Here is a 27603-nt window from a genome sequence, read left to right as displayed (position 1 = left end):
ACTATGCTCCACAACAACTGGCAACGCCACGCTACAGCCTACTACGCTCCACATACCCGCAACGCCACGCTACGGCCTACTACGCTCCACAACACCCAGCGACGCCACGCTCCGGCCCACTATGCTCCACAACACTAGGCAACGCAACGCTACGGCCTACTACGCTCCACAACAACCGGCAATGCCACGCTACGGCCTACTACGCTCCACAACAACCGGCTACGCCACGCTGCGGCCTACTACGCTCCACAACACCCCAATACGCCCTGCTATGGCCCGCAACGCCCCACTACGCCTTGACCTGCTACTATTATTTCTAGTCATAGTTCCACTATCTTCATGTTACTATAACTGCTGCTGTTTACCATTCCAACTGCTGTAATTATTAACAATCATAATGATAATAATAGGATCTGGGTCTGTGTGAGTTTTTCCGTGCCTCTGTTGCACCAAAAGCTTGCTCGTCGGAAATTATTGGGTCTTTGTAAATTATAGCGTGTTGTAGACCTACTCTATTTGTAGAGTATCTTTAGATAATTCTTATTATGATTTGAAGCTTTTAATAAATCTAAATTGAATTTAAATGAATTAAACCCAATATTATTTTCAGTTTTTGTAAAAAATTGCAAATTTCTCAAAATAATGTGGTGGAGTCTGATTTTAAATATTTTATTATTTTACTTTAGTTAGTTCACATGTTTGTTTTTTGCCTTTTTTTCACGCTAACTCCCTCCGAAACTTGCTTAACTGCCATTAAACAGCCAGTTGCGATCCATGGAACACCTTATTTTAGATAACTGATAGAGATGCAATTAAGGAGGAATTAGGTGGCTGGTTTTTGTATTGAGGCACACATTTTTGGAAAATGATCTGCCATTTCCCAGCCTTTGTTAATGCACATGACAAACCTAGAAATTAAGATTCCCCAAGCAAGCTCCTACTTTACGTACCTACAACTTACAACTTTACCTACTACTACTTACCCCTTTTTCAGGTTTGCAAGATAGAAAACGTATGTGACCAGAAACTCTAGCCAATTATGTATTACATAATGTTCATTATGCAAATAGAAAATCAATTACCAGTAGTTCAATGGCCATCATTGGAAGACTGAAATTAAGGAATTAGATTTATCCACACAGAAACAGCTGAGAGAAAGTAGTGAGAAATAGGCAAAGGATGAATAAAGGCTCTCATTTGACATGTCCAAGTTAGAGCGTAGCTAAAATTATACAAGACATGACAGAACAAAACCTGTCTGAGGCTGAGTTCGAACAGGTGCAGGGTGAAAAGAAGGAGGACAATGTGGCATACATTTATCACATAATGTAAACTCCTCTCTTCTTTCTACTCGCTATTCACCTTCTGACACCATGCTTTGTTAGTTACACCTTGGACAACAATACCTGTTAATGTCCCCATCTTCCATCAAAAAACACTATTTAACAATGACCATGGTAACACATTTCCTTTATCATCCCAACAATAGATTGTAAAGGGGAATGGTGGAGAGTGAGACTCAATATTAACAAAATTGGCATTTGGGTGTATTGGCATGCAGGAGGATCAGCAGGTGCTGCAGAAAGGCAATGCAAGAGGGTACAGTATGGGCAAGTGGGTTGTAAAAAGAATCCAGAAATAACCACTGGAAATCATGGCATAAGGAACATGGAAAAGTGCCAAGTTGAAAGTAAAAATGCACTGAAGGATGAAAGCACGTGGTTGACTGTGAGCATCTGATTTGAATAATTTCTCGTAGCAGACGCCAGTTCATCCTCCCCGGCCAGATGGACTGAGACTCATTGTGTCAGTGCTGGATAAGCATGGGCGTGCTACCAGGCCACTTGCAATCGGCGTGTGCACAGTAATGCCACCAATTTTTGTGAAAGCTCATATTTCATCTGCTGTCCACTGTGTGACTTTTGCACATTCATTAGCATATTTATATAGCGCAGTCGTCGATTTAATATGAGGGGAAAACCTTTATAATTCTCCAATCTGATTCCCACATGGCTGGTAAAGCAGCTGGAGGATAACAGTGACTGTGTGCAAAGCTGGAACAGATGACATGACTTAAGCGGGTGTGTGAAACACAAGCTCAAAAGCTCATAAACAACTTTTTTTGGCTGCCAATCAGCTCTTACATATGCCATTTGAAGTTGTTTTTAACCAACCTGTGTCAAAATACGTGCTTTTAAAAAAGCTACGATTTATTTCTCAGACCATCTTTGCTTCTATCACCCAGATAGTCTTATCCCTGATGTTGTTTGATTGTTGTTGTAAAGATAATAAATGGCCCTTCAAAATAAGGATTACTATGAAGCTACAGTCATAGAACTGGAATTAAGCTGAGGATTATTTCCAAAGGGTCTCAATATTTTACAAAATAAATATTTGGGAACTAAAACAGATGTTTTCCTGTTGCAGTTGCCGCCGTGGTCCTGCTCTGCGCCCTGCTACGCCCTGCAGTACCCTGCTACACCATAAACTAGTACAACTACTATTTCTAGTCATAGTTCCATTATTATGCCTATAATTGCCACTTTTCATCACACCCCCAACCAGCATCGTCAGACACCTCCCACCAAGAGCCTGGGTATATCTGAGGAGTTTTTCCTCACTACTATTGCACTAAATGCTTGCTCTTGGGAAAAAAATGGAATTGTTGAGTTTTTTTTATTTGGTTTAGGTCTAATCTATCTGTAAAGTGTCTTGAGATCATTTTTGTTATGATTTGATACTAAGAATAAAACTGAATTGAATCAGATTTGATAAAAGCTCCATCAGGACTAACAGGCTAACACTGGAGTCCGGTGTCCTTTGTGCGGTGGGGTTTAGGCTACTAAAACTCTTTGGTTATGGTTGGGAAAGATTGTGGTTTTGGTGCATTATTAAAAAATGTAGCCCCTCCTGTGATCTGCTGCAAGCTGACATTGACTTTTTCAAAAGGTAAAAAAAGACCTGTCTGTCTCTTTCCATAATGTGCCAAATTGCATGCTGCATAGTGCTACATAAAGCTGAAATGATTACCTTAGGATGTTAACATAACAAACTTGGTTTTGTGATAATTGACACAATGATGTTACATGCTAATTATTCCGATCTTGGTTTGATCTTAACATTACCTATACCACCCACTCCTTTAGCTATAGGATTCAATGTTGCTTTCTAAAATGGCACCTTTTACAAACAGTTTATATGTTTTCACTAACACCTTTCTTGATGGTTCATATATAATTTACTAATGCTTTATAAAGCATTAATAATTTCTTGATATGACCAGCTTTTCTTTTCGCCCAGCATATTTCCTAGGATTAGGATGGCACCAAGATCTTGGTTGCAGCTGTCGCTGTGGTCCTGCTGCACTACACCCAGCTGTGTCCTGCTGACCCCCGCTGTGCCATGCTGTGCCCCACTACATACTGTAACGCCCTGCAGCGCCCTGCTATGACATGAACTACTACTACTACCATTTTTTAGTCACTGTTCCCTTTTCTTTATTGTGACTGTTAGTGCCACTGTCCATCACACCCCCAACTGTCACAGACTGCCCACTAAGAGCCTGGGTCTGTCCAAGGTTTTTCCTTGCCACTGCGTACGGTCACACTATACCTGCTCTTGGGGGAATTACTAGAACTGTCGGGACTTTATTATTTATAATAATAATAATAATAATAATTTAGTGTGGTCTAGACCTACTCTATCTGTAAGTGTCTAAGTGTCTCGAGATAACTCTTGTTATGATTTGATTCTAAAAATAAAATTTAATTGAACTATTGGCTCACAAAAGTAAAAAAAAATAATCCTTTTGGAACTATAACTGTAAGGCATTATTGGTCACAGGTTCCTCACCACTAATAACCACCACTACTAGGCATTATGATTTGCGGTGATTTGGGGGTGGCAGTAGCTTAGTCAGTAGAGTACGGACCAAAGTATGGTGGTGGACTGGAAGCTGGAGAGATGCTAGTTCACCTCCTTGGCACTGCCAAGGTGCTCTTGAGCAAGGCACCGAACCCCCAACTGCTCGGGGCGCCTTTCCATGGGCACCCCCCACTCTGATATCTCTCCTTTTAGTTCATGTATAGGTACTGAGCATGTGTGTGTCATTCAGGCCTGTGTGTAATAACAACAGAGTGAAAACACTGTTATTTCCCCTTGCAGGATTAAGGAAGTATGAAGTATACATTACAGTATTCTTATGGGGAAACATACAGTGTTGTGCCTGAGGTAGTCTAATGTATCATAGTTACCTAGTGACCAAAGAAAATGCACCCAGATGGCGTTATCTTAGAGCCAAAGCCACACCATTTGGGAAATGTATATAATAATATAATAATATAGTGATAATAACCACTATATATTTTTACCACTAGATTCTATTAGTATTTTTTTTAAAGCAAAGATGGCATCTCAAAGTCAGCAAACTGGACGCCTCCACTCCTTGGTTGTGCCAAGAGATTCTGTCCATAAAAATTACAAACAAATTTAGCGCCAAGTGACACTCTTGGCAGACTCCGGCACCCACAGAGTTTTCAGTCAGATGCCGAAGAAAGTAAAAAAACTTTGGCTTGAGACATGTTGATTTAAGAAGTTCTTTCTTTCATTTTAACTGTATGATAGAACGACGATAGAAGAAATGCATGCTGGGAAAGTCACCTTCTTTGCTCCGGAGCGAGCTGAGTTTGAGTGGTGTATCGGTGCTGGTCTGGGTACAGTAGACCTCTCGAGTCTGAATGCCGCCTCCACACAACCCGGTCTGGTTACCACGCCGACGGTCCTGTTGGCTCAGCAGCACGTCCACCCTGCACTCTGTCCACTCCGTAGTCCTCCAGCTGTAACTGAGGACAGAGGTGGACACATGGAGAGTTAGTCTCATAGAGTGTATAAACCGCATATTGCCTTTCCTCAAAATAAATAATTAGATTTATAGAATAGAATTTGATTGATCAATACAACAAATGGTCTTTTAAATGTCTATCTATTTTGGGGTGGCAGTAGCTTAGTCCATAGGGAGTTGGGTTGGGAACCGGAAGGTCACTGGTTCAAGTCCCCGTGTGGACCAAAAAGTACAGTGTGGATTGGTAGCTGGAGAGATGCCACTTCAGGTGCTGTTGAGCAAGGCACCATACCCCCCCAACCGCTCAGGGTGCTGGTTCAGCTGGCAGCCCATTCACTCTTACATCTCTCCATCAGTGCATGTATATATCCTAAGTGTGTGTGTGTGTGAGTGTGTGTAATTCAGGACTGTGTGTGATTACTAACAAAGTATGGACACAGAGTGTAAATTGTAATTTCCCCATTGGGGATCAATAAACAAGAAAAAAAAATAAAAAATCTGTGTGGTCTACGGTATTTTCTGGTCCAAACATAATTTAATTTTGACCATGTGTATATACCAGTCACATCAAAGGTCACTGGATAGTATGTATCATTTCCTGTGACTAACCCTAACCCCTAACCCTAACTTTACCAGATAAATGGTTTAATCTGACAAATGTAATACTTTTTCTAACTGTACATACATTTAAATAGTTTATCTGGCATCACCACCAAAAACCATTGCATTGTGTGTAATTCCAAACTCATTTTGGTCATATTATTTATTTATTTATTTATTCAAAAGGGACAATGAACATCAATTGACATTTTTTAGTTTACACTCAAAATGTCAATGTGCCAGAATTAGCAAAAAAAGCTAATTTTCATCTGTAGCCCCTTGGCAGGACAGCACACCATCATATTACAATAATAAAAAGAATGGGGGAATGCAAATTAATAAAGAAGAAGAAGAGAAAGGAGAGGGGGACAAAAAGTACAATACAGAGAAGGGTAGTACCTTTGAGATAAAACAGTTTTGATCATTTTTAATCCATCTCTAGAGTGTGGTTTCAAATGACAGATAGCTGGAGCTTGCTGGGTGCATGGAAGGCAGATTCCATAACTTGAGGCCCATCATGAGAAGACTGTTTGGCCAAATGTACTATGTCTATTAGGGCTGCACAATCAATTGAACTTTAATCACAATTTGGGCTTCCCACAATCAAATTTGCTTAATCAAGCAATATTTTAAATGCGTCATTCTGTTCATGGAACGCTCGTTTTTTTTTTTTTGCAAAGCTAATCTTACACTCCATAAACCACTGTCTGATCATGTGCCAGTCAGAGTTGTTTTCTTCACCGTGCAGCTTAGTGTCTAGATGGAGACAGTCACAGAGGACAGAGTACAGGGCTGCCAACTTTTCCCTAAACCTTGGAGTGAGATTTTGGAGGGCCAACCAATATTTTGCCGCTTACAAAGCAATTTCTTTGGGTCTTCATCCTTTAGGGTTTAAATTGGGATTTGTTATTTTTGGGGGGGATGGATTTCATGGATCTATGAAAGCACAACTAGTCGATCACGAGTGGCTCAACAGGTAGATGTAGGCAATAGATAAACTCATCTTTCAGAAATTTGACCGACCGGGGTTGACACCTCAGCGTGTGAAATCGGGGGTGTGGCTTGTGAGCGTGTGAAACCAGTCAAATGCATGTGTCTCATGGCCAATGCGTGAGAGTTGGCAGCCCTGAGAGTAATGTAAGGGAAATTACACAACAGTTGGTTATATGTCGGTCACTAGGTTTACCAGTTTACCAGTAAACGCAAAATATTGTCTTGCCTGTGTTGTTTTTAAGACAACAGCAGTGACCAGTGCTAGTTGGTGTCTGTTAGCTCACAGAGCTCTAGGGTGCTAGTTAGTGTCTGTTAGCTCACAGGGCTATAGGGTGCTAGTTAGTGTTGGTTAGCTCACAGGGCTCTAGGATACTAGTTAGTGACTGTTAGCTGACAAGGCTCCAGGGTGCTAGTTAGTGTTTGTTAGCTCACAGGGCTCTACAGTACTAGTTAGTGTCTGTTAGCTCACAGGGCTCTAGGGTGCTAGTTAGCGTCTGTTAGCTCACAGGGCTCTACGGTGCTATTTAGTGTCTGTTAGCTCACGGGGCTCTAGGGTGCTAGTTAGTATCTGTTAGCTCACAGGGCTTTAGGATGCTGGTTGGTTTCTGTTGGCTCGCAGGGCTCTAAGATGCTAGTTAGTGTCTGTTAGCTCACAGGGCTCTAGGATAGTAGTTAGTGTCTGTTAGCTCACAGGGCTCAAGGACACTAGTTAGTGTCTGTTAGCTCACAGGGCTCTACGGTGCTAGTTGGTGTCTGTTAGCTCACAGGGATCTAGGATACTAGTTAGTGTGTGTTAGCTCACAGGGCTTTAGGGTGCGAGTAACATTGTTCCTAGGTCGCACCGGTGCACCTACTGTCCTCAAATCCGCTGCCTCTCCACAAACGAAGCAATGTTGTTTATATCGATATGGTTTCATTTCGCGTTACAAGACCCATTTTTTCTGTAAAGCCATGCCTGTGCTTAGCTCTCTGCTTGTACTCTCCGAGCAGCGCCACCCCCATTCACTCACACAAGGCTCCCAGCAACAGGGAGAGACACAGCGGCAACAGTGCTGGTCCACAATTTGACATTTGTCCACAGTTTTAATTGTTATTAACACAGCTGTATATTGTTAAGCATCAGAGGCAAAACTGTAGTTGTACCAGTGTTTCCGCTGGTAACTCTGCTATTTTGGTGGCCACGGCAAAAAACACAGAAAAAGTTATTGAATGCAACTAACTTCAGTTCGTTGGACCTGGGCGAGAGATGTTACCTATGGCCAGAATATCATAGTTCATAAAAATGCAGCGCAGTCACGATACAGGCATTTCTTTTCTCACCTTTGCAACATTACCAACATTAGTAATATCCTGTCTCAAAACAATGCTGAAGAACTAGTCCATGCATTTGCTACTTCCAGGCTGGACTACTGTAATTCTTTAGTATCAGGATGTAAGTTCCTTATGACTCTCCAGCTGATCCAGAAAGCTGCAGTGTGTGTTCTGAAAAGAACTAAGAAAAGAGAGGTATTAGCTTCTCTACATTGGCTTCCTGTAAAATCTGGGGTTGAATTTAAAATCCTTTTCCTGACCTACAAAGCTCCAGATGGTCATGCACCATCTTATCTTAAAGAGATCTTAGTGCCTTATTGCCCCACTAGAGCTCTACGCTCCCAGAATGCAGAGTTACAGTACTTGTGGTTCTAGAGTCTCTAAATGGGAGCCTGAGCCTTCAGCTATCAGGCTCGTCTCCTGTGGAATCAGCTCCCAGTCTGGGTTCAGGATGCAGACACCGTCACCACATATAAGAGTAAACTTTAAACTCTCCTCTTTGATAAAGCTCATAGTTAGGGAGTGAGGGGTCGCAGTGTCTGCCTAACCCGGCTCACCTGCTTGTCCTCATAGTTGTATGATTCATCTACCATATAACCTCTTATATCTTCTAAGGAAGAACTTAATGTCCACAACATCCCAAATCCTTTGAACGTTTTATACAAACGGACAGGCATGACATCTGAACAAGTTACAAAGCTACTTTCACATGCCTCGGACTAGCAATAACTTCTTTGGTCTTTTTCTACACCTAGAGACAACATCCTGTCAGCGTAACATAATGTGATTCAGAACTCAATGTAATAGCGCTTCCTTCTGGAACATTCCTTTTTTAGCAGCTAACGTCAGACACCGGATAAGGCAAATGAACCATTATTCTTCCTAGAGAAGTAAATTATATAGCTTACAGCTAAGCATTCTTGTTACTCAATATTACATTTAGGATACCACATAACCAATAATATAATAAAACTAGAGAAAGGCAGGGCAGTACAGCCCGACCAGCCTCCTCTCTTCACCCTGTCTTTTTTAGTTATGCTGTAATAGTTTTAGACTGCTGGGGGACTTCCTTTGACACACTGAGCTCCTCTCTCCTTTATCTTTCCATTTGTGTGCATCTACAGTATGTCCCAGAATTGCTTCTGGAGTTATTCCCCAGAGTCCTCATTTTCTTTTCCCCCAGCATGTTCCCTTGGATCAAGGAGGCTCCAAAATCATGTCTGCAACTGTCTCCATGGTCCTGCCACACGTCCTGCAATGCCCTGTTATATCCTACTACGCTGTGCAGTGCCCTGCTACGTCCTGCTGTACCTTGTAATTCCGCACAGTGCCCTGCTATGCGATGAACTACTACAAATTACTATTTATTGTGACTGTTATAGCCACTCTTAATTGCACCCCCAACCGGTCGTCAGACACTACCTACCAAGAGCCTAGGTCTGACCGAGGTTTCTTCCTAAAAGGGAGTTTTTCCTCACCACTGTCACACTGTTGTTTGCTCTGGAGGGAAGTACTAGAACTGTTGGGTCCTTGTAAATTATGGAGTGTGGTCTAGACCTAGACCTGTAAAATGTCTTGAGATAACGTTTGTTATGAATTGATACTATAAATAAAATTGAATTGAATTGAATTCATACACGATGTGTGTAACTCTGCTGACCCTCCATTAAACCCGTGCTGGACCCATTCATAATGGGTCAGCCGCCCCTCTGTGAGTACGTCCATCACACTCCCTCTCTCTCCCTAGGTCTTTTAATCAGTTGTTGTTGACAACAAGTGAAGGATCTTTCTCAGAGATGATCGAGGCTCATCTATTTAAATACGTCCTAGGCTAAGTTGTATTCGGAAGCGACATGGCAGTGGTGAAAGCGGATTATATCTGATTGTATTACCCACCTTTTTAACATGCTTTTTACGATTTAAATTAGAGTCTAAAATGATACCAAGGTATTTAAAATCAGACACAACCGTTTATTCTTTTTATCCTTCAAAAAAAGACATCAGCCTGCTGTGCATTTGTGGATTTCTTAGAGAAGAACATACAGACTGTTTTGATAATGTTAAGATGTAGATATGAGTCAGAGACATGGTTGGATTCTAAAAACCATTTGCAGCTCTTCTCTTTGCTTTGAGGGAGAGTGCGCATGGCTTTTTGCAGACACTGAACAGCATCACTTGTGCCTGAGTGAGTCATGGTGGAGAGTACCTCAAAGCATTGTTAGAATTAGTTTTTGTATTATTGATGTTGTGTCTGAAAAGGTTCATTATAGTGTCCTATGTGACTCTGTTACATGTTATGTACTGCGAGTCACAGAATACTGCGCCGTTAAGACTTAGAACAGTGATTTACGGCAAGGGTCGTAAATGTAAGGTTTGCGACCTGCTGTTCAGTTAAAGCAAATGAACGGAGCTACTGTGGTTATTGAGTGCTACAAAAAAATAATAATTGACCTTAGATCTCTGGTTACAATATGTCTTAGGGTTTGCAATTTAACCAGACTTTCCACAGGAGAATTCTTCAGGACTAGATTTTTTTGAAGCTGAAAGGAGGTTGTTATTTGCAGCATGGATGGGTTTGTGTCTTGCTAGTGAATTGGCAGCAGTCGTCTCAGCATAATGCATTGTGGTTTCAACCCTGAGGTCAGAAAATGTAAACCCTGCCTCCATCTCTGCTGATAATGGAATTCATTTGAGGTCACCAATGAAAGGCTCCATATATTATATATGAGCAAGGTCTATCTGACACTCAGTTGCCTTTGCACTGCAGCAGAACAACGAGGCCCCTGGGAAAGCATTGCATCTTGGGGCTTAAAGGTGCCCAGATGGGAACACTCAAAGTGTTCTTCCATACAATGGACAGACTCCCTGCTGCATGTCAAACAAGAGACAGCAGGAGGCGATGGACTTTGATTTAGTGTTATTGAATGATTTTACTCCGCCCGTATAACAGAAATAAATATACTAAATACATGGGTTTTAGAGAGATTAAGTGAAACCAGAAATAACAAAATCTGTGAAAATATCTTTTATGTTAGTTTTGAGCAGCCTTGGTCTTCAACTTCAACAAATGTTCCTATAAGCGCAACGCCGTCTGGTCAACTGTCACCAGCCGGGCCCTTTTGTTTTTGCATTTTGCTAATGTAACTGCCAGTGTAACACACATTTTTGTTAGGTGACCAGTAGATTATTAGCCCCCAGTGGTTAAATGTGAGGCTCTATTGTAAAGTCATCAACTACAGTCAATGTTCCAGCTCCCTGCCATTGTATATAGGCACATCTGTGCATTTATTTAATATACACTAAAACACAAACTACTGCAGGTATTTGGTCAGAACCCAAATTACTGGATGAAGTAAATGTTGACCCTATGATGGTGCCGGATGAAATTTTCAGGGATCACCGAGCTACTGCAATTCATCTAGAATGAGAATATGTGGATCATATGTCTAAGCAGTCCATCCCATAGCTGTTGAGACTTTTAAATTACAGTAAAACCAGAAATGTAGCTTAGCATAAATTCTCTCAGGAATACCTAACTTTTAATTGATGCACTCCAAATCAATCAGCTGTTATCTAATAATGTAAATTTTTGCTGTATATAACTGTCACATATCTGCAACTAGTCTCTCCTGATTGAAATGTATCTCATTGTAAATCCTTTCAGGAAGACCTCTTAATCAATGCTCTACCTAACTCAAATCAGCTGTTGGAGGTGTTCACCTTCCTGCTAAACCAATCTGAATCATACACAAATGGCAAGGTCCAATCACGTTACAGCCCTGCCTTAAAATCTGTTTCTCCCTTTGCTATCAGCTGTTGTTGCAGGCAAAGTGTGCAACCCTCCAACCCCCCTTCCACCTCCAGTCCTCTACTCCAGCTGATGGGTCCGGAGCCTCCTTCAGTCTGGTCTTCGGGCCCCTTCGTCGCCACCGCCGGTGTCTAGATTCCATCGGGGGGTCTAATGGTTCCCTACCCCTATATAGATATACGAAATATTCGTATAGCGATGGAGTCTAATAACAAAAGATTCTGTACATTTTGTGTCTCTCTCAAATATTTGGCCATTGCCATGACTAAAAGATGAAAGTGTTAAAAGTGAAAACTGTTAGTATTTTTAAAGTGGGGTTGTATGAGGTCATTAGTAGATGTCAGTCGGCACGCCCCGTTAAGAGAAGCAGTCAGGAGTACAGGCACGAAAGCTAGATATAGGCTATCTGCACACAGGGCCAGCACAAACACGTAGTAAAACCACCTAAAATAGGCCCACCAAAGACTATCTATGTCAGTGTAGGTGAACACTATTTTTTACAATATTTTCCTTTTTTTACCCTCAGACAGCCCTGTTCTTTGGCACTACAATTGCTCATTAACAGAACTTCTATATTACTATGCATATGCGCAACTGTGTGTTTGATTGTTGTCCTTTTTGGTTAGCGTTTTATACCCCAGTGTTACGTTTACCTTCTGACAGATATGTTATCCTCTTTTTCCTCCCCAGGGACTATAGATAAAAATTTGCTTATAGCTAACTGGTACAATGTCAATCTTGTGTCACTAAATATCTTCCTGTGGCGCAGAATAAAACTGCACTTCTGCAATAAAGCTGGAAGAAATCCTAGGGGAAACACTGCTTACACGACACGGCTTTTATGAAAAACTCTAGATATACTTAAGTGAACTTTTAACACTTTTTCTTTCGTTGGATAACTCTCTTTCTCTCCTTGTCCAGTACTTACACAATGCAGGGCGGCACTCCATCTCCCAGGGGGCTGCACGGCTCTTTCTCCTCCAGCTCAGGGCAATCTGCTCCTCCATCGATTGGGAACTGGCTTACTTTTCTGGTACGAGTGCGCTCCCCTTTTGGCCCGTTGGGGTCGTAGCACTCCCTGGAACAACCTGACCATTCAGACCATTCAGTTACATCACAGTCTTTGGTCATGACGCAGGCCTGGAAGGTCACCGGCAACGACTCCTGAGAGCACAGGCTGGAGATGAGTAAGAAAGATACCGTGAGACAAGATGAAACTTTAATACCTTAATAATGTAGGATGTGTTGTGTTACGAATTACAAATAGTTGTTCTACAGTGGTGTTTTGTACACTGCCCTTTGCTAGAGAGAAGTAGCATTGGGGCTTTTTGGGGATGGCTTGTGGCTCGGAGGTTGAATGAGTTCACCTCGATCGAAAAGTTGGAGGTTTGATCCCAGGCGCCAGCGACCACATGTAAAAGTGTCACTGAGCAAGACTGTCCCTTGCTCCTAATAATTAGGATGGTTTCAAATGCAGTAATTGAATTTCACTACATTTTACTGTCCAATTGTATTTGACAAATTAACAATAAAGTTTTCTTTATTTTTATTGAATCCGTTTTGCCAGAAGCAGTCAGAGTCACACACTTACCCACAGTGCAGCCTCTAATTTCTTCTTGGATATTTACCAAATCGGAGATGAGACGTACAGGATGAGCTAAATTGAGGACAGCTACGCTTGTTATAGTAAGTGCAATGATAAATTAGAGTCCAATAAGTCCTTTATCAAACCGTATGAATGTATGTCCCTTGTCAGGATAGGAAATGAACTAACAATGTAAAGATCAACAAGCCACTGACAAACATTCATATTTGATAAATTCAATAATTATTTTTTGTCTTAAATGCACCAGCAATTTTCATATTTTACCAATATTTGCAGTATTTGGCCAGGAGAAAGACCATAGCAGTTTTATTCTCCCGTAAACAAGTTTCAAGAAATGCAGGAAAATGACACAGGTCAGCTTCAAATCCTGGACCACTGTGTTGAGGAAGAAACCTCTCAGTACATGTGTGCCTGCTCTGCCACTGAGCCGGAGTTTCCTTTTTATTTTTAAAAAACTATACAAAATAAAATCACAACTTTTTTTGCAACTTTCTCTGTCTCCCGCAACTTCATTGCAACAAACGTACAAAAAACACTGTAACACGCAACTCGCTATTTTTTAGAAAGAATTGCCAGCAACATCAGGCATTTGTGGCCATATCCATCTCAAAAAAAGGCCACAGAATCCTGGAGGGACTGATAAAGTACAAAAAAACACATTTCACTGCAAATGGAGCCTTCTCTCCCACAGACAGCCCTTTTTCCCACTGCTTAAAACACCTTGCCAACTTTCCTGTTTGAAATTGCTCAATTAATGACGTCACTGACCGACAATGCCAGCAACGTTCTTCATATAAGTTTTTCAATGTAGATAATAATACATTTTATTTAAAGTGCCTTTTATAACACCCAAGGTCACTTCACAAACAAAAAAAGGACATTATTATAGTCATCTCATGAAGGTGAAGAGGTTTACAGTAGGGACATGTTGTAAGCAGGGGTGTTGAGGGATCTTATGTTGAACAATCCAGCTTTCAGCCAATTTGACTCATATCAAAGTATGAATCATATCTAAATGATATCAAACCATGTAAACCTATTGTAGCAGACCCCATGAAAACAAATAGGATGCTGAAAAGCAGTATAATAGGGGCTCTTTGAGGCTTTATTTTAGCCAATTATGATCCATGAAATGCTCATATCGGCTCCAATGGGGTTTCAGGGCATCTCTAGCAACAATGTTGCCTAACAAACTAAGAAAGGACTTATGATAGAATTACATAGGCAATGGTATTTTTCTTGCTACATGCATGCATCATTGCATACTGTAAAAAACATACTGAACCTGGACTCTGCCGGTAACAATGACAAACTACTATAGAGGTGATTACAGTGTACCAATGCATTTATAGCTGAAAAAAATCTGCCATAAATAACCATATGATTTGAGAATAGATTATAAGGTAGCTTATAGTTTGTGCAAAATATAATGTACAAAATTATAGCGTGAAGAGTCCAAATTGACTGAAAGTTCAAAACCTGTGAATTCCATGGCTATAGTTGTAATGTTAAAATAAGCATTGTGACATCACAGTGTTCACGGAAAGCAAAACACACTGTGGATGAAGACAGAAAGAAGACAGGAAGACAAAGAGAAACATTTGCATGCCTTTTAAAACGCTACATACACAGAGTGGATTATTAAAGGTCCCAGGACATGGTGCACTTTGGATGCTTTTATATAGACCTTAGTGGTCCCCTAATACTGTATCTGAAGTCTCTTTTATATAGACCTTAGTAGTCCCTAATACTGTATCAGAAGTCTCTTTTATATAGACCTTAGTGGTCCCCTAATACTGCAACTGAAGTCTCTTTTATATAGACCTTAGTGGTCCCCTAATACTATATCTGAAGTCTTTTTCATATAGACCTTAGTGGTCCCCAAATACTGTATATGAAGTCTCTTTTATATAGACCCTACTGGTCCCCTAATACTATATCTGAAGTATCTTTATATAGACCTTAGTGGTCCCCTAATACCATATCTGAAGTCTCTTTCCCACAATTAAGCCTTGGTGCAGAATTACGGCCACTAGAGACAGTCCCACAATGAGCTTTCCTTAGCATGTGCCATTTCTGAGTCTATAGCTTTTGAGGAGGAGATGGGGTGGAGGCTGGTGGTGTGGCCTTGACCACCTGCTACTTTGCTCGTTTGGAAGCTATGATGACTCTCTCTCATGGGCGGGCCAAATTTCCTGAACGGGGAAAGCAGAGAAAGGGGAGGTGACCTTTCTCTTTATGACCTCATAAGGGGCAAGATTCCAGATTGGCCCATCTGAGCTTTCATTTTCTCAAAGGCAGAGCAGGATACCCAGGGCTCGGTTTACACCTATCACCATTTCCACTGGGGGACTATAGGCAGGCTGGGGAGACACTTTTTTGAGATATTAATCTAAAAAAACCTCATAAAGTGAAATTGTCATGTCTTTAAGAACCAAGTAAAGCGACTGTTGTTTAGGGATCGCACAGATGTAAAAGACTGGTGGTATATTGCTGGAAATGCCTGCAGCATTCCTTGGACCGAGTCGGACAATTTTTTGAACAGGGTTAAAAGTTGTCCATTACAAATCCAAACAATTTGTTATCCGTACTTTCAGCAGCCAATTATGTTCAATTATGGGATTACTGTGGAGTTTAACAACGCTTGTTTTTCTCCCCATTTGGGATGATGACACACTGCTTACCTTCTCTGGTTCTCTTCCCTTTGAATCTCTACAGTTACATTTGTCCTCATATTCACTCAACATCAGTAGTGTATTACAGAAAATGGGTTTAGTGAAAAAGGTTGTTAAATCCACTTTGTGGAATAGACACATTTGTGTAAAAATGAACTATTGGCTGTTTTAATTTTTTTTCCATTTGTTCTGAAGCCATTGAGCTCTCTTTTTTAAAACCACTGTATGGATTTTGTGGCTTTACAAAATCTCACAGTTTTTACTTTGATGTAGGATTTTCATCTCCACAATATGTTATCACAGGATGCAATATAACAAGCATTTCATTTGAAGAATACTAAGGGCTTCACAATCACCAGTTCACGAACTTTTGCTTGTGCGACCTAAAGTATCTATTCCAAATGTAATGGGGTCAGTACCTTCGAGCTGTCAAAACTACACATACAAAATGCATATTTTGTCATACTTTTCACAACACGTTTCTAATTTGCCTTACTAACTTATTCTCTATATTTGACAAATTGTTGTTGTGTTATGGACACCAGAATCAGAATGTCATTATTTGGCATATATATATATATATATATATATATATATATATATATATATATATATATATATATAGCCATATATGTATATATATGTATATATACATATATATGTATATGTACACATATATACATACATACATATATATATATATATATATATATATATATATATACATATGTATATATACATATAGCCACTGCTTCACCTGTTTTTACCAAGCCAGCCTTGACAAAGCATACCTTCTAGGGAGCCATTTCGATGCTGACGTGCTGGTTAGCATCCCATTAACTGCCATTCGTTTTGGCTCCACTTTGACACTACATCCAAACACGACAATTAAAAAAGTCTCCATTACCTTGTATCTCAAGTTATGGCTCCGTAGCAGACGTTTTTGTAAAAATAGGCTAACGATTGTGTCATAACCACGCAACTCACTGTCGCATAGTCGAGGAACTACCATATAGTACAGGATAAGATCACAGACAGTTTCGACTTATTAGCTGTTTAGGTTTAATTACTAATGTTTACTAGCATTTTAGTTAGCAATAATTAGCCCATGTCTCCTTGCATATCCTGTACCTACGCTCTATGATCTACGATCTCTGCTGATTGGGAATGACTAAGATTTCTCTTGTACAGCTACCAGAAGACTTACAACTTTTAGACAGGTTGCTCACGTCACATCTATGTTGTCAAGCTCAGTTAGAGGCTGTGCAGTAACGCTCAGCATCAATGGAAAAGTTATTCTAATAGACTTTTGGTAGCTTGTGACCAATTTGGTCTCTGTCCAAAAACATGGCGTCACATTGTCCATTTCTTATACTCTCTATGGTTTTCACACTCTTTCTGAAACGTTTTTGTGTCTGTCACTTTAAGGCTCCGCTGCCAAATAAACCTGGTCTGCTCTGATTGGTCAGTCTCCACATGTGATCTGCCGACGTCTTTGCGGCGTCATTGCCGCCAGGGAACCAATGTAAGTGCGTTAAGCTGCAATTCTGCTGTTTAAAACACCAGAATCCAATTCCAACAGATGTTTAAAGAAATAATATTATATAAGTACAGAGAAACACAGTGACAACCTGGGCTTATATTGAATCATTTGTAGTATGTGTATAAATATTGTTGTGTGGGTAAATATATGAATGTGAATGGAACTTTTGAATATACATTTTCATTGATTATGGATTTATTATCTCTGCAGACGTATTATTTGGAGCTAATTTATTTAATAGGCTAAAAAGGGTATGAATGGGTAGGAGTACATCATTTTCACCTATTCCTACTCCTTTTTGCATGTGTAAAAAGAAGAGAGAGTGTGAGAGAGAGAGGGAGGGAGAGAGAGACATAGAGAGAGAGAGAGAGAGAGAGAGACATAGAGAGAGTGAGAAACATGGAGACATAGAGACATAGAGAGAGACAGAGAGACATAGAGACATAGTGAGAGTGAGAAACAGAGACATAGAGACATAGAGAGAGAGACATAGAGACATGTAGAGAGAGAGAACATAGAGAGTGAGAGACATAGAGAGACACAGAGACATAGAGAGAGAGAGAGAGAGAGAGAGAGAGAGAGAGAGAGAGAGAGAGAGAGAGAGAGAGAGAGAAAGAGAGATGAAAAGATTGTTTTTGAAACAGGAAGAAAAGCGTAGTAGAGAGGAAACTTAAAAGATGCATATTCATTTTTACGTTTGGCCCTAGTCTTTTACAGTATATTAAAGAAGCCACAGGTTTCCATAGCCACCGTGTTAGAGACTGACTTTTTCAAGAGAACTCTTAAGCCCATTTTTGTTACTGAAAAGTAGAGCACTAATCACAAATCTAATTAACAAATTAGGAAATTTAAATATCCACTCTCTCTGACATAACCTAACCTTCCTTGTGATTATTGTTACAAGTGTTTTCTGAGCAAGAAAAAAGAAAGAGGAAGGTCTTTTCTCACAGCAGGGACACATATTTATGTTAAAAAGGCAAGAAAAAGTGTAATTTTGCATAGTTTGTCACCTTTAAAAATAGTTACAACAATTACAAGATGTTTTTTTAAAACACTTGATAAAGGCCCAGTGGAGTTCAACATCATTTAAATCCTGGGCACTTGGGCATAATAAGCAATTAAAAAAAAGAAAAGGTCCCACAGGTATGGCTCTAACTGTAAATAAACTTGACTCTGGGATTCGGTCAACATTAATATACTCATCACCAATCCTCTTTGAAGCCCTAAGCCATCTTTGCATTCTGTGACATAAAGTCCTCCACTAGAGAAGGGTGTCAGAATAAACTCTGGGGCATTGTTAGAAGGGCTGAAAATATGGATATGAAGTTCTCTTTTGGATGAAGAGAATATTCTTAAATTGATATCAATCCTATAAATATAAAATGCTTCTGGAGTGAAACATGACGATTGGCTTTTGCCTCAAGTTTGAATGATGCTATTTCTGACCCTCGTTCAAAAGCAAGAGTATCACAAGAGCCTTGATTTTCTCAGGATGTAATGGATGCTGCTCAGTGGCCTCTATTAGAGCTGAGCAAGCACAGCAAGACAGAATGAGGCCATTCATCTTCTAACACAGAACATGGCTCTCAGAAGCCACATGGACATTGACCTAGCTGAAGAAAAACATGTATTGAGACTTCTTAGGATGGAAACATGTCCACTGTTATTGAGGTGGGAGAAGCTGTATGGACACTAAGGAAGTACATTAGACAAAATGATGTTAAACATTGACTAATTGAAACTGACAGCAATTCTAGCTACGGTCATTATTACTGAGACCCAGCACTGTGGCCTTATACATAATATGTGGATAGCATTAATAGTTCCACTAATTAATCTCAAGCCTTCATGTAGGATTTTAAATAATCCCAATTAGCCCTGACTAAATATTACATTCGAGGCAGGAAAAAATTATAAAACCAAAGGCTTAACCGAAGTGTTATTACAACACATGGTATGACTAATTGTTATGAGCCGTGACACTTGAAGCCATTGAGTGCCACAGACATGCAATGTGAGCTGGAGTGTGCAGCGACGTGACAGTGCACAACAAACAAGCCACATCCTTTTCTGTGAGAATATGTCATCAAGCTTAACAGTACAGTTTCTTCAATAAGCAATTCAATGCACACAACAATTACTATTTTGCTTATGATAACCAATGAATGTGCATTTCTAAGTGCTTGCTCTTGGGGGAATTACGGGAATTACTGGAATTGTTGGGTCTTTTTAAATTATAGACTGTGTTCTAGACCTACTCTGTCTTTAGTGTCTTAAGATAACTCTTGTTATGATTTGATACTGTAAATAAATTAAACGTGAATATGGAAATAATCTTGTACAATGAAAAAGTATGAACAAAAATATATCGTCCTGTAGGGAAATTAATATTAAAATGTATAAACTGTATTGCAAACAGGTTATGCACTGGCTCCACCTTGAAAGTAACAAGGTGGAGCCAGTGCGGTATGTGAAATACCAGTAAATCCGTATGATTCAAACAATGTAGGTCAAACAGCATGTTGTCTTGCCACGCTCGGAGGCAATTTGCTGGTCGTCTCATGAAGATTTGTGAAATGTCATGATCATTCATCAGTGAAGTCCTGCATTCTTGGCCTTAAGAGAGTGTTTTCCATATCAGCTGTTCCGTTTAGTTTCTTTTGTTGGTTTTCAAAAAGCCACTCTTCTCCAGATAAAGACTATCCGCTGAATAAATCAACATTGAATTTATTATAGAACAGTATATGATGCCATACCTAGAAAGGCATTGATGGCATGAGGGCTTTTATGCGTATATAGGATTAACACAATGTTATCTTAGGAAGGTCAATTCACCCAAAAACTTTAAGGGGACCAACATTTTATGGCCCCAACTTTATCATTGACATCTTTTTTTTTTAAAGCATGACTATAGTTGTTAATTGTCTACCTTCCAAGCAAGTTGTTTTGTGCCCAAACCAAATCAAACCTTAAGCATAGCGTTGTCATCATATAGCTCTTTTTTTAACTTTGAGTTTTGGAGGCGACAGACAAATAAGTCGTCCTGCTGAGAGGGCCGTCAGATCAGAAAACACTTCAAATGCAGTTGGAATGAAATAGCTAGCTAACCCTAAAGTTAAAGAAGCCTGTGTCACATGGGAGTTCTTTTGTAATTTGCTTTAACCCTCCTGTTTTTTTTTTATTTGAGGCATTAACAAAAAATGTCTATATCAGAACTTTGACAACATCACTTTGAAAAAGTGACAAATCTTGGAAAAACCTGCAAAAATGCAAGAAAAAGAAATTGACAAAGAGATTTTTGTTTTAAACTCTGAAAGTGTGACCAAAAAATTCATAAAGAGTGACAAAAAAGCACCAAAGACATCGCCAAAGTTGATAAAAAACATGACAACAGAATTTTAGAAAGACAGCAGAACAAGCAAGAAAAAATGTGTTAAAAATTGTCAACATATTTTTTTTTTTACGCCAAAAAAATAACAAGAAAAATGGAATAAAATTGACAAAAACAAGCCAGAAAAACACAAAGTTGCATGGTCGATGGGAAAACAACACAAGGGTTGAAGTAGTCAGGGCAGGCAGGACTTCACAAAATCCCTAACATACCGAACCCTAACCCTGACCGGGGCACTTAATCCCAAACCTTAAACCTAACAGGCCATCCACTGATAGCCTCGACTAACCTTAAAATGTACCTTTACCCAATCCCAATCCTAATCTAATGCTTAAAATCCTTAGACTTGACGTAGATATTACCATTAGTTTAGTCTTAATGCTGAAACCAATTATTTTGCCAAAATGTTCTTACAAAAGTAGAATATGTCTTTGTAAGCATACACACAGGCATTGTAGATGACATGCATGTGACACAAAAGGAAACTTATTTCATCATGAACGTATGTCATTCTTACCTGAGCGCTTCAACATTTCCACTCTTATGCACACAGGACACCTCTCTGGTCTGGTAGCCAACCTGAAGGTCCCAGAACTTTCCTCCCAGGCGGTTCTGACGGTTTCTGGTCCTCTTCTTCTTGATGAGTTCTCTGGTCTCAGGATCCTTAACTTTACCCCTCTCCCTTAATCTCTCCCGGACTTTCTCTCTCTTTTTGTCTTTTTTCTCTTTGTTTTTAGCCTTTTTCTGTCGTTTGGGCCTGTCTGCCTGCCGGGATGGTCTGTCTGGTCTCCTGTTTGCCTTGCCCAATTTTTTGTTGGGTCTGGCTGGTTTTTGACCCTCTGTGGATAGTTTATCACCCTCTTTGGACCCTGTGTCTCCTTCTTTGTGCTGTTTGTCGCCCTCTCTGCTCCTTCGGTCACCCTCACTGGACACTTTGACACCCTCTCTGGATTGTTTGTCACCCCCTATGGATGTTTTTTCTCTCTGTCTGGACTGTATGTCACCCTCTCTGGACTGTTTCTCACCCTCTTTTAAAAGTGTTTCCCTTTCCTTGGATGGTTTGTCACTCCCTGTGGGTGGTTTATCAGCTTGTCTGGCTTGCCTTGGCATCGGCACAGAGCAGAGCCCCCAGGCTCCAACCCTGAGGCTGTAGAGGCTCTCCTCTCCCTCACAGGGCCCTGGCTGGCATGTCTGAAACTCGGTCAAGTTTGGGCATGCTGCCCCGCCAAAAAGTGGCGGAGCCAGAACAAAGCGGATGCGGTTCTGTAAGCCCATCCCACAGGTTTTAGAACAGTGAGTCCACAAGCTGAACTCAGACACCACACAGTCCTGTGGACAGGGGATGAGACAGGCCTGCTCTAGGCGTGGCTTGGGCTCAAAGTATTCGCAGATTGCATCCTCTGCAGGCTCAGCGTTTGCTTTCTGGACACAGCCCACCTCACGGGTCTGGATGCCCTCCTCTCCCCGGGTACACACAGTGGGGCGCTGCACCCCAGCACTTCGCATCGACACCGGGACACACTGGTTCCATGCACCCAGCTGCCAGTCATACAGATCTTTGTGCCAGTCGCACACTCTGAAGCAGCTCTGCTGGTTGTCCGGTTGTTCTGTCTGGTCGCAGTTGGTGTGCAGGGTGGTCCAGCCTTCAGAGTGAGCACACCATACCGCCCTGCTCTGGCTACCGCCAGGTCCACACTCACTGCCCATACAGCGACCCCATGGACCTGTGAAGAGTAAGACAACAGAGAGGTCAAGGAAAAGCCAATGTGTATTACAACCATGCTCGTAAAAGAGAAGTCCGACAGTCTGACAGCAAACCCCCAGATTAGCCAAACATTCAGAAGAGAGCAAAAAGGCAAACAGTAAAGTCTCACATTGACTCCGTGGTTTGACTTTGACCCACAGAAAATACCTACATGCAGAGTCATCCATGCACTCTTTCTCTGTAGTGTAAGGGAGTACACAAACACTTTCAGTTTTTTTTTCCAAATAGCGTGGTTTAGATAATTTCATATGGATACATTTTTGGCTTGTCTGATCAAATGATCAATAGAACAGCCCAGTAATGCTGCTTTCCAGGCAACCCTAACTCGTGTTTTCACAACCTTCTACTTGCAAAAGTGCCTCTGGAACAGCAGTCAAACCTGTATCTTACTACCTGTGAACTCGTACCAGATCGTTGTCCCAGTCACAGTGTTTGACGTCACACACACATAAACAACAAAGTCGACCCCTGTTGATGCTGTACAGACGCCGATGATTAACAGTGAGAAATTGAAATAAATAGACATGGCCGCTAGCTAGCGCTAACACTACCAAGTTGTGATTCGTGACTTGAAGTTGTAATTTACGGGCTAAAAACTGTGTCTGGAGCGCAGCATAAGACCTAAGTTGTAATCAACCAGAACTAATTTCCACGTGCCAAAAACCCCAATCCAAGCATGATTTGAATTTTCACAGAAAAACAATATTATTTATAGTTCTGAAGTGCTTCTAAAGACAACACTACTGCTTTTTCTCATCCCGTAAGTGCTTCCCAGTGCAATATCGTGATGGCCCTTCCACTGGATTTATGAGAATGCAATTATAGTTCTAAGTAAACATCACTTTCACCACAAAACCCCTGTTAGGTGCACAGCTGATGCAAAGCCAGAGCAGAATCAATACAATACAACATAAAAATTAACTGACATGAGGAATGGTGCAGCATTGCATATCATAAGCCTTGTAAGATGTTAACAAGGTTTTACCCTTTGTAGGTCCAGATTTGGCAAAGCATCACTCAATATGATAATTTTACAGTACAATAAGGTTACAAGATGGCAAAGTTCGCTATCTTAAGACCACAAAATAATAAATAAGTAACATTATCCGACACTTATAAAGAAAACAAAAATAACTGAATTCCTTTTGCACTGTTCACTTGGTATAGCAATCAACAAAAACACAGTTTGAGAGGAAATCGATGGGAAGAGATGTCACATCCCTCCCCCCATATCAAGGAAATATTGTAAAAGAACAGTTCACTGATGAGAACTTAGCACAAATAATAATAATGAGAATGAGAATATTAATACTATTTTGTAGCAATGCGACTGTGGCTCAGGTGTTACAGAGGTGGATAAGGTAGTAGAACGGTTGTCTAACAATTTAAAAGTCCAATTGGTGGTTCAATTCCGGTCCCATGTCAAAGTGTCCCTGACAAGACAAGGAACAATTGCTCACGATGTGCCACTGAATGTGTGAATGTGTGTGAATGTTTATCTGATGAGCACCTTGTATGGCAGCCTCGGCCACCATGCATGAATGGTGAATGGTTCCAGTACTATCTTATAGTGTTTCGAGTAGTCGTTAAGACTAGAAAAGTTTCATTTAGATACATTACATCAAGAAAAACTGAGAAGTTGAGAAATGAGCAGCAAATAAATTGAAAATAATCCTCTAAATATACAAGTAGGTATTTCCGTCCTTTGAGCTCATAGTGAGAACATAGAGATTGTTGCTGCACTGGTTTAACAACAGAGCCTCGTTTTGATACTAACTGTATGCAAGGGAAAACTTGGCTAAACAACAATCTCAATGCTAATTTCCATATCAGAGGTCAGAACTGGGAGTTACAACAAACCCGAGTTGATCACGTTCCAGTTACAAATGGGAGTGTGAATGCTAGTTGATAACAACCCGTTATGCACCATAACAACGTAGCAACATATCCAGAGATAGAAGATGGGAAGTACTGTGTAGAGACTGATGTAATGAAAAATTACATCAACCCGACTTTATGAGTGGGAAGTTGACATCAGGTGGGAGTTCTATTTGGCATTTCTTACTACAAGCTTGGAAATTCCGACTTCCCAGTTCCACTAACAGCATAATAAAAGAGCACAAGTGGGTCATTTCTATCCTTCAGCAACGACCAGGCCTTGCAGTGAAAACAGCATGAGTGGTGAACTGACTCCAGGGGTTTACCATAAAGCAGTATAGAAGATCCATGAAGTGGAAGCCGATGTCAAAACTACAATTGATGGCAGTATTGAACATCTTTGGATTTGATTTTGTTATTTGGCTAAAACAGTGCACAAAAAAATCCAGTCTGAATATATTTATTCACTATAGTATATATGTGTGTGTGTGTGTGTGTGTGTGTGTGTGTGTGTGTGTGTGTGTGTGTATATATATATATGTGTGTGTGTGTGTGTGTGTTTGTGAGGGTAGCCATTAAAAAAAAAATTCTGAGCTGTCACTGTGTTTCACTAGACAATAGAGCAAGATATTGTGCTCAGAAGATGAAGTCAGAGGCTGTATTAAACAGTGCTTTATGGTTTCACTCAATAAAGCTGCAATACTGCAATGGAAATGTCAACGGAAGAACCAGCAGACTGAATTAGCTTACAGCTGCAGGCAGAGGGTCTGGATCAATACAAATCAATAGAGGTAGCAAGAAACTGCCCCAGACACATGAGACAGCTGCAGTCACCGATCTGGCCTCTCTACGGCTGCCATTATCCTCTTCTATCCTGCTGGAAATGAGCAAATACACCACAGGAAGAATAGGATTTCTAAGGCACACCGCTGATTTGATGTAACATTATGTGTAGCACACTGGATACTACAGTGATGAGATGATCAGAGGTCTGTGATGAAAAACTACAGTATTGATTTTGTAATTACAGACAAAAGGCTAAACACTGCTAGGCTAAGTAGACATCTGGGCCGGGGTATTCAGCCATATCCAGCACTCTAAAGAGGCCAGCATGTTTGAAGCCATAAAGCATTACCTCCCTGGCAGGCGGTAATGTCCCAGCTCCACGCAGGTGTTCAACATAATTTATGAACATGTCACTGAATGACACAGGTGTCTCTGGGCCAATGGTGAACATAGGAATTAAAGGAGGATGGTTGTACTCACCCTGGCCTACATCGCCTGTCACCCACTGAGAAGGGCCAGGAGGTGTGGAGGGCACTGCGCCAACAAGACTGAAACTCCAGGGGGAATGTCACACATCTAATCACACCCTGCCTCCATACTACAAACACCATTCACTGATGCCACTATTACACTGACCAGATCTATTAAATTATTAAAATCATGAACAGATAGGTTTGTGATGACTTGGGGACACCTAGCAGATAAAGATTCACACACCACTGGTGCAGCATCGGGACCAAGGGCACTTCAACATGTGACTGCAGGGAGCAAACAAGCGACCTTTCAATTGGTCAACCCGTTCTCATTCCCAACTCGTAAAATACTGATGCTCGGTCAGTGGCTCTCAGCGTCAGGCACTGTTGCAAAAATCACCCTTTAACATCTGTATGGGACGACCCAGACGTTAAAATTGACGTTAAAGTTTCAACCAAACAGGTCTAAATATAACACCAAAGGGCTAAATGCTAAAGGAGATTTTTGCGTCAGTAACAAACGCTAAAGCGTTGCTTGGTCCCACATAGTGAAGGGACATTGTCTGATTTGTACGGTTATGTTTTGTCTTTGTTATAATAATTGTTGCTATTGTGGACTGCTTGGCTTTCTGTCTGTAGCTGCCAAGCTAATTTCCTCGGGTGGGACAGCTAGAAACTGAACTGAACTTTTTATACCGTATATATATATATATATATATATATATATATATATATATATATATATATATATATATATTTTTTTTTTTTTTAAATATAAGGTTTCAATGACCAGAGAACTTATACTATATTGGGCGAGTTACTTGAAAAGTGTAATCAATCACATATTACTTAGTAATGAATTACTTTATAAATGACTCAATAGCCAAAGTAATTAGTTTAATAAATAAATACATGACTTTCATTAGTCAGCCCAGCTTTGTCAAAAGTGTTTTTAAACCAGGGTTATTATGTTAACAATTATTTAAATAAGCAGTGAAAAAACAATACCTACAACAACTTAAACTTATCTAAAACTGTCATTGTTAAAAAAATAATACAAATGAATTAAAATTGAACAAACTTCACATTCAAGAAGATGGTGCTATGCCACAATTAGTTCACATTGGACATTAAAGTAGAGATTTTCCAACCTTCTCTGTATTTTGATTGTGTATGTAGATACTTGTGAAGCATTACATCCAGCCCTAACAAAAACAAACTTCAGTCACTGTAAAACTCTCAAAGGGTAAACTCACTCCAAAAACTAACTAAAACTAAACTCAGACCAATTAAAAATTCATGTTTCAAAAACTTCTTCGTCTTAGTTAGGCAGCCCTGTCCTGCCTGCAACTCATGCAAAACACTACAGCCACAAAGCTGTCAGCAAAATCAACCACAGATGCCACAGCACGCCAATCCTTCCATCCCTTCATTGGTTCCCAAGAAAAGTAAAGAATAAACTTCAAGTCACTGCTCATCCCGTACAAGGCCCTACACATTCTTGCTTCTTCATACATCTCAATTATAATGGTCTGGACCGACCTACTATCTGTAAAGTGTCTTGCGATAACGCGTTATGAAATCAAATTGATGTGAATTGAATCTCTGAACATCCTTATACCACTTCTGGGTGCTCTAAAATCATCCGACAAAGGTCTCAAATCAATTCAATTTGGCAACAACTGCAACCCTGATGTTGGAGCCTCCCTGATCGAAGGAAACATCTCTTATTCATATCCTGCTCCCTCTGCAAATCCAAGGGTGACTGGGTGAATTGTCTGGTTCCAGCTAAGTTTGTAAACTGCTTCAAAAAAGGACTCCGAAACCTCTAATTGCCTTTCCTGTGTAGGGGCTTTCACTCATTTTTGTCCAATGTTACATTATTTTTTTTCAATGTTTTTATCCAAAGCGAACTTCCATATATATGTATATAT

General features: G+C 40.4%; 1 protein-coding gene across 2 annotated transcripts in view; it reads right to left on the bottom strand.

Moving 5' to 3' along the window:
* The window catches only part of thsd7aa (thrombospondin, type I, domain containing 7Aa), a 181804-nt gene that overhangs the window by 92307 nt on the left and 61894 nt on the right, over positions 1 to 27603 (bottom strand). For both annotated transcript variants that reach the window (XM_034891400.1, XM_034891399.1), the window contains exons 2-4: positions 21285 to 22491; positions 12481 to 12729; positions 4660 to 4841 (exon numbers count right to left, since the gene is read on the bottom strand). In XM_034891400.1, coding sequence (XP_034747291.1) covers positions 4660 to 4841; positions 12481 to 12729; positions 21285 to 22491 — 1638 coding nt within the window. The remainder of the gene's footprint in view (positions 1 to 4659; positions 4842 to 12480; positions 12730 to 21284; positions 22492 to 27603) is intronic.

This window comes from Etheostoma cragini, chromosome 14 (assembly GCF_013103735.1).
Source record: "Etheostoma cragini isolate CJK2018 chromosome 14, CSU_Ecrag_1.0, whole genome shotgun sequence".
Classification (NCBI taxonomy): Eukaryota; Metazoa; Chordata; class Actinopteri; order Perciformes; family Percidae; genus Etheostoma; species Etheostoma cragini.
Note: the sequence above shows the minus strand (reverse complement) of the source record. Positions and strands in the feature narration are given on the sequence as shown.